Genomic DNA, 8,552 nt, shown 5'->3' on the forward strand with positions numbered 1-8,552 from the left:
AACACACATAAAAGAGCAGGCCTAAAATAAACATGTAAAAGCACATTTAATTTTGTGGAGAATGTTTTAAAGGTGACAGGAAGAGCGAATTGCCTCTAGCAAATACAAATTGCAAAGACAGGCAACCCTAGAAGAAAAATATGGTCCTTAACTGTTTTGATACTGTTGTTTCATGGCTCTGCGTTTCCTGTTGGCCAGTTACCCCCTGGTGAGCCTTCTGCTGCTTTTCAGGTGTGGTTATTATTAGACAATCTTCACAGATAGAAAATCTTTCATAATTTTAATTCTCCAGTATCCATATTCAATACCCAGGCATTTAGGACAGCACTTGCAGCCCCTTTACTTCATTGAAAATGTAGGAGGAACCAAAATAATCACCAGGGACCAAATTGAATTGGGCTGTTGGGGTGGAGTCCCCAGATTATCATAAAATCTCTAATGGCCAAAAGTGACAAGAAGACTGATCATATCTGATTTAATAGACAGCATACCCCGGTGGTGTAAATCTCCTTTTGATCTTGATTCGTTAAGGTGTTACTTCTCACCAGCACAGATAATGGTTTCTGAAATCAATTTGGTATTTTCCATTCAAACAGCTGAATCATAAGTAACCCATGAAGTCCCCTAAAACATCAGAGAACAAAATATATCCCACTGAGCAGGGATCTCAACAACACCTGAGTGCATTTGAGCCCAAAGTTGGACTAATATTGCACTAGGGTGTAGCCTTGGTTGTACCTGGCCACTCAGCTTTTGTACTTAATCTTTGAAAACCCTTTTGCATTCTCTTGCTTTCTTCAGTCAAGATTTTGAGGAGAGGCGTAGCAAATTTTTCATTCTGAGATTGGGCCTTCTAGTTGTGTCTCCGTGTGCTCGAGGGAGAGGCAGCAGAGCAAAAGCAGCTCTCCTTCACCACCACCCTCAGGCTCTCCCAGGAAACTGGACCTGATGCAGTTGTTGTCTCCATACTTCTGCCTGTTGCTACCTGGAGGGGAGTACCTAACACATATAGGCAGCAGGAAATCGTCTCGTCTTTGAAACCTTCTTCAAGGCTCTGCACAGGAATTCATGCAAAGCTGTACTTTTCAGCCTTTAGGCTAAGCATGCTTTGCTTGTGTTCTCCAAATTCAACTTGAACCTTGGATGCATACATGGTGCAGAAGAAAAGCAAAGAATTTCAGTCTCAAACCTTCCCCGAAGACATGGCTGCAGATCTTGCTGTGGTCAGCAAGAGACGGATGGCAAATCTTTGAGAAAAGTTTTTAACTTATCTTTATGAATCTGCTCAAAAAACGCATTGAAATAAGAAAAGAGACTCCCACTGTTCAGGCACAAGTGATTCCCAGAGGGAAGATCTGAAAAAGTAAAAGTTACTTGTCTGAATGCTACCAGCAAAAAATGAGGCACACCACCTCATTTCCCCTACAGAGCCTCCACAACAGGCCTTGCTGGTTTCTGCACATTACAGAATTAATTATTTGGAGGGGATTTAAAGAGTAACTCATTAACTTTATGACGGGTTGTATTACTTGTATATAATAAAACAAAGGTCATAGTATGAGATAATTCAGGTGGGAAGAGACCTCGGAATGTCTCTAGTCCAACCTCCTGCCCAGAGCAGGGCCAGCTATGGGATCAGGCCAGGTTACTCAGGGCTTTGTCTAGCCAGGCCTTGAAAACCTCAAAGGATGCCAGCTACACAACCTGTCTGGACAAACCTGTTCCACTGTTTGGCTCTTCTCATGGGGGAAAACCTTTTCCTTATGGTCCAGTCTTGAGCCTATTGTTTGAATTTTTGCCCGCTGCCTCTCCTCCTCCCACCATGCACCACTGTGAAGAGCCTGGCTCCAGCTTATTGAAAACCTCCTCACAAGTATTGGAGGGCTGCTGGTAGGTGTCACCTGCCCCACAAGCTGTCTTTTCTCCAAGCTGAACAAGCCCTGGTCCCTCAGCCTGTCCTTACAGGTCAGGTGCTCCCGCCTGTGACCATCATGGTGGCCTTCTGCTCAACTCATTCCAGGTTTTTGATGTCTTTCCTGAGGGGCCCAAAGCTTGACAACAGTAATCTAGATACCAGTCCAAGGAGTGATGAATAGAAGGGGAATAATCCCTTGATCTCATGGCTGTGCTTCTACTCACAAAACCCGGGAGGCTGTTGGCTGCCTTTGCTGTTGGGGTACAATGCTAGCTCCTGTTTGGCATCACAGGGAGTCAAGGAAGAGCTTTGCTCCCACTGGCACGATAGCAAACATAGCCAGCTCTGCCACAGCCCAGTATTCCCAGGCGTGCCCTCTTTCTCCGTGCTGTAATTGTGCTGGGGCAGAATTTGAGCATTTTAATGTGCTTTTCTAGCAGCCCTGCTGGAGCAACATTTGCTGCCATACATCCAGAACCCCCTAGCACCCTGTCTGCAGCAGTTGTATCTGCAGCGTGCCAACCAAGTCTCCAGCCATGTTCAGTGGCCAGGAAGCATCAGACTTGTTGTACTTGATGTACAGCCCCAGTGTACCACAAATAACATCAGAAGAACTGTGCATGAGCAAACCTTCTGTGCAGTGAACAAAAGTATATTTATCTGTCTCCTGAAAACCCAAAAGAAAATGCAGCAGCTGTAGGTGTTAGCAAAATTATCTATATGGAAGGACTGAGGGCTTGCCTGTTTGTCGTAGGTCTGATGTGCAGCAAATATTGTGGTATCCACAACTATCTTTTAAGTGTTGTCATCAGCAGTGGGAAGGTTTCTGTATCTTAACATCTCTTTCATCAATTCTGGCACAGTTATTACTTAAGCATGCACAGTTCTGAGTGGTCACAGCCCTGCTGGGAACCAGCGTCTTTCAAAACTGCTCATTATTCTCTTGAGCCTGAAGAACCTCAGCCAAAACAGATTAATCAGACTTGCACACCTGGCTTCATGCAGTTTGCTTCTCTTCTGTCACACAAGTGCTTTGTGCAATGATTAAGACTTTGGTAATGTTCCACTGAGAAGATACTTGTAGCAGATTCCTTGTTCTTATTTCTCCTGTCCATCTTCATCTACAGATGTCCCTGTCTGATGGATGTTCCATGCTGGAGAGAATGACTGATTCCACCCCTGGTTCATATGTCACATACATTGGGAAATTAAAACTAAACAGAGGAAGGAACTGTAAAACACAGTCATCTCAGTCTTACACATAGGGGACTAGTTGTTCTTTGCTTTACTGTAGATGATGGTAGGGCAGTTTCCAACAGCGTGCCTGGAGCCCGTGGATTTGAGGATGGCCCCATATGTTCAGCACACTCGCTGATCTGACCATGGAGTGAAACTTGCAATAGGAGGTCTCCGTTACTGATGTGGATGAATATATACTGACACATTTCCGAGCGAATGGATTGAACTCTCCTCCCATTGCAGTCACTCTCCTTTTAGACTTTTTTTTTTTTTAACAAGCAAGTAGAATTCACCCGAGGGTGAAGGGCAGACAAGTAGATTTAATGCCTCTGGTTCATTTTCAAAGCCCTATTTAGGTATTAGGGCCAATACCTAAATTGCAACTCCAAAACTGCAGTGCCTGCATCACAACTCTAGTACATGAATGCTTGCATGAGAAAGGAAATTTTCACTATATTTTAGAGGAAGGATGGAAGGATTCCTGTTTGCTTTATACCTGAACCATTTGGCATGTTATCCAACCTACAATATTGCTCTAAGCTTCAGGATCACAGAAGGCAGCAAACCCAGTTGATGCTTCCAGTCATTCTTCTGTCAGAAGCAAGAGATGCCTGCAGTTGGGATCTCTTTGAATTCACCATTAAAGAAGACTCCTCTGCATCATACACAGAGTAGTGGGGTGTCCAGGCACTGTCAGATGAAGACTTTGACTGAGATACAGCAGAAGAGGATCTAAAACTGACAGTCAAACCTGCACTTTTCAAAATGGAAGTGCGGATCTCAGTATAGTCTTTGCAATTCAGGACTAGCTCTAGAAGTTAAATTGCCTGGAGCACAAATGTATGAAAACACATTGTTGCTACAAATCCCATAGGAGCCTTATTCTCAGAGCTCTACAGTTTAGTCTTTACTCTGTTATTTACCTTTTATTGAAGAGGTATGATCTTTTATGCAGGATACAAAGAGGAAATTTAAACAGTTAACATGTATGTAAGAAAAACACAGTAACCTGGAGACCTTCCTGTGCATGAATAGAAAATCTTGAAAGTCTTTTATTTCTACTGTACAGAAGGCAATCTGCTTTAGAGGAGAGGGCAGTGCCCTGTGGTTTGGCAATCCCATGAGTTAGGTTTCAGCCTTGGTGGAACCATCAGAAGAATTTTTGCCTTCAAGAGACAACATGTCAAGTGGATATGATGTTGCATTGAAAGCTGAAAGTCTTGGGTTCTGCTCTCTATAACTCTCCTACTCTGCAATGTCGAAGGACCACTTTCTTTCCATGCCTCTATATTTCATCTTTCCATACCCTTTGCCTCTCCGATGTCATTAGCCTATAAGCTCTTTGAAGAAAGAGAAGGTTTACTGTCAGTGTGTTGTCCTAGTGTAGTAAAGAGTGGAGACCGTGGATGCAAGGAGGCTACAACTAGCACTAAAAAAACTCTTATGTCATGTCTGAGCTTGGCTCCATGCGTGGTCTTTTTCCACATTACTGTCCTTATCCACTTTCAAGGAGTGTTAGTGCTTGGAAGTCCTAGTATCTACCTTGTGCACCCTGGCTAGTAGAAATGGATACCAGTACAGACAACACCCAGAATAGGCCAGGAGGGAGGAAAGAATAAGGGGGATGAGAGAGAGAAAGGATAGTTAATACTAAAAAGAACCATCTGAAAAATGGCTTTATAAATCTGATATCACTCAGGAGGTTAATGGTCTTTGAAACCTGGAAAGCAACATGTAACTCCCAAACTTTCTCAAATCAGAAGATTCTGGCCCTTCGGTTGCCTTACTATGTTACAGCAAGAAGAGTGGGCTGAAGCAACAAGAGGCCAAAGATCATGCAAGCCTTGCCCACAGAGCTGCATTGCAGAGCCAAATGTCTGCAGTATTCCAGGCTGGAAAGGGCTTGGCCTTCCTCCTAAACACAGACTCACAGTTGCAGCTCACAACATATGTATTTGCTCTTGGTTTTGCTCTTAGCTTGCGTTATGACCGTTTCCCACACCCGTCTTGGGAACTACAAGCCCTCTCATTACTTTTTCTCCCTTCTGAAAGCATTTCACACTGCAACTCCAAAAATCTCCATCCTGCAGCACAGTCCTGGCAGAGGGGTTTTGCTTGTGGACCTCTCATGTGTTTCTCATGGAAGTCAGGGGAGTCTTTGCCTGGCAGGTCAACTATGTGATTCAATTAACATGCTTAGAGTTAAAAAGGTTAAAATTCAGTGCATGAGTCCAGAGAAAAGTGCTTGCCAAGCCTTCTGTAAAAGAATACGTTAATCCTAACAATCTTCTGCCCTTTATCATTTTCTTCTCCTGTACCCTTCCTTTTTCCAGATCACTCCTGTTTAGTATTCAAACCCTATTTCTTTTCCCTCTTCCCCTGTAATGTAATTTTTAACACCAGATGTTTTGCACATTACAAAGCTGTTAAAGATGTGACTTGTAGTAATTGCACTGCAGTGGCTGAGGAGGATCAGGAGTCCCTGGGCTTTTGCTCCAGCCATGATGGTGGTGAGTCATCCTGTAACTTCAGACACCAAATTGCTCTCCCTCCGTTTGCGTGCCTGCTGAGCGGGAGACATTGCGCTTACCTCACAGGGCGCGTTTGGAGGATTAGGGCTTTAAAGCGTCAAAGTGTGCCACAAGCCTTGTTAAGCATTGCTTAACGTGTTTATTAAGGGGCATGCACAGCCCTGGGATGTTTTTTGTGAGACTCAGAAGTGCTGCCAAACAACAGTATTGTTTCTGAAGACCATGCTGAGCGCACACTATGCAGAGTTGTCTGTCGCAGCAGGGAAGGGGTGCGCGACCTCAGTACCTGCTCGCCCAGGCAGATACTCTGATCTCCATCTTACTGACATGAAAATTAACACCAGGGCCTCTCTTTCTTCTGTTTTAGATCCTGGTGCTCCTGTGAAACTGCCTTGTATGCCAGTTAAACTGTCACCTCCACTACCTCCAAAGAAAGTCATGATTTGCATGCCTTTAGGGGGGCCAGACCTCTCTCTCTCATCCTATTCCACGCAGAAGAGCTCCCAGCAGCCTTTGACCCAGCACCATCACACTGTCCTGCCATCCCAGTTAGCAGCTCACCAGCACCAGCTCCAGTACGGCAGCCATAGCCAGCACCTGCCTTCTGGGTCCAGCACATTGCCCATTCACCCTTCAGGGTGCCGGATGATAGAGGAACTGAACAAAACACTAGCCATGACCATGCAAAGGCTAGAAAGGTAATGGATCAACTTTTAAAATTACCTGTTGATGTGCACTGTTTCCTGTTAACCTCAGTATCAATATCACCATTTGAGTTACATTGATAGTACTTAGCTGAGATTCGTTCTGGGGATCTAACAACTTCAGGGCACTCATTGCTGGAGAAACAGAGTTGGTGAAAGAGCCTTCCCAGGCTTGTTTGGCACGTTTGTGGCAGAAAGGAGAAAAAGAATAAATTTCCTGAACCCTGCTGTCCTGTTCAAGGAGCTAAACAATACAGCCAGTGGAGGAGATGTTAATAGGACATGCCTGGCTTGCAATATATGCTGCAGAGTGCATAACTGCAAAGCTCTGGTTATGTGGAGGATTGCCAAAAAAAAAGGAGAGGAAGTGGAAAATTCAGGAAAGACCAATGAAAACCAAATGTGCCACTCAACCAGGGGATCTGATTAGTATTACCAGTTAGCTCAAAACAACCTGTGGGGACTTCCTACGAGTCACTCAGAGGGGTTTTAATATACTATTTCAATTAATTTAAAAAAAATTATCTGTTTGATCTCAAAATAAGTATTTAACCCATTCCACAGCAGCTACCTTCTTAACTATTTGCATCTGGAGGAAGGTTGTACATTTGATCAGAAGAACCCTACCCACCTTGGGGCTGTTATTGTCACTTGTGGGTAGCTCTGAAGGCCACTTCAAATAGTCTGAGTAAGTGAAGCATGTTGTATGAATGCAAGCTGTCCTCATAGGCTGCAAGATCAGCAAGCTTTGGAAAATTTATTTTGTCTTGTAGAGGAAGATTGAGCAAGTCCCAGAATAGGGAAGGTAGTCCAAAAAATTACACGTTCTTTTTAGTACCAAGGGCAGCTTTGCAGCCAGCTTCTTCTAGGAACATCGGATCAAACTTAGATGATCTTAGTTTGACAAGAAGCTAAAATATTTGGTGTAACAGACAAGATGCCTAATGATTTTTCCCCGTTACCTCTTTGTGATAACATTCCCTTCATTATAGTGCATAGTTAAAAAGAATTCAATTAGGGATGGCAGATTCTCCTTACTGCATGAAAAGCAGTCAGGGGACCAGAGCCTGTCCCACACTGCCAACTTAGTTTAGTACCAGGGTAGCGAGACCTCTGTGGTTTTATTAGGGGGGCTGATGTTTCTACAGCATGGAGGAATTCTCTGCTGGGGAAAAAACTGCTAGGGCTGTAAGGGAGATTTCTATTTGCATCAATAAAAGGGCTGTAGCAGTAGGATTGGGAAGAGCATCGATATTCTCCCCCCCCCTCCCCACGCCCTGGTGCCCAGTGACTACCCAGTTACCTCTCACATTGCCAGCAGGGCTGGTCAGATGCATCTGCATCACCCCAAAGCATGGTGCAGCAAACACAGAGAGCAGTTGATGTCTCCCAAAGGCTCCTTCAGGGCTGCGCTGCCCATGCCATCCCCACCGTAGGGACAGTCTTACTGCCTGGCTCACACTGTGTGACAAAGGCACTTTGTTATCCTGAGCCCCTTGACCTGTCTCGGAGTATGACTTAATTGTGGTATCTGTTGCCCCACACTGCTGAATGCTCCAGTTTGTAGGCATCCATGATGTTTGTGTCTACAGATATGTTTAATTGACTTAAAGAAGGTGATGCTGTTTGGTTTTAACTATTAATTTGAAGCTGAAACTCTGACACTTGTTAAAAACTGAATAAGCAGGGATTCATTTCCCAATATGAAGCAACTGCCTCACTTTGCAGAACAAAGTAATTTCACATTTAAAATGAAGATGAATCCTAGTTCACTATATTGCAGATAGTTGATTTTTTCATAGTATTTTTGTGTTGATTAACTGTTATTTCGATCATTAAATAAAGTATTGAGCACTTCAGTTATTCTCCTCATCAAAACAAATCAATAATGTTTGCATTCACAAGAAAGAAAATAGATGATGACTGTTTGTTTTGTCTGCAACAGCAATTGTTATTTTCATAGTATTTACAGGTAAAAAGGTCTGTGGAGCTCACACTTGCTGTAAAGTTCTTCAAGTTGTGCAAAGCACTTGACACTGTCCTGCACAACATCGTTGTCTCTAAATTGAAGAGATGTGTATTTGACAGATGGACCACTCAGTGGGTAAGGAACTGGCTGGGTGGTTGCACTCGGAGAGTTGCAGCCAATGGCTCAATGTCCAA

The 8,552-nt window shown here is 43.9% G+C and overlaps 1 protein-coding gene across 1 annotated transcript in view; it reads left to right on the plus strand.

Annotated features, from left to right (window-relative positions):
* Nucleotides 1–6,383, plus strand: part of LOC104467976 (phosphatase and actin regulator 1-like) — a gene marked incomplete at its 3' end in the record, with an annotated part of 67,206 nt that extends 60,823 nt beyond the window's left edge. The window contains exon 5 of the mRNA XM_010081960.1: nucleotides 6,053–6,383. Within this exon, the coding sequence (XP_010080262.1) occupies nucleotides 6,053–6,383 (331 nt within the window). The remainder of the gene's footprint in view (nucleotides 1–6,052) is intronic.
* Nucleotides 6,384–8,552: the final 2,169 nt, after the last annotated feature.

The sequence above is a fragment of the Pterocles gutturalis genome, unplaced genomic scaffold, assembly GCF_000699245.1.
Source record: "Pterocles gutturalis isolate BGI_N339 unplaced genomic scaffold, ASM69924v1 scaffold5539, whole genome shotgun sequence".
Taxonomy (NCBI): domain Eukaryota; kingdom Metazoa; phylum Chordata; class Aves; order Pterocliformes; family Pteroclidae; genus Pterocles; species Pterocles gutturalis.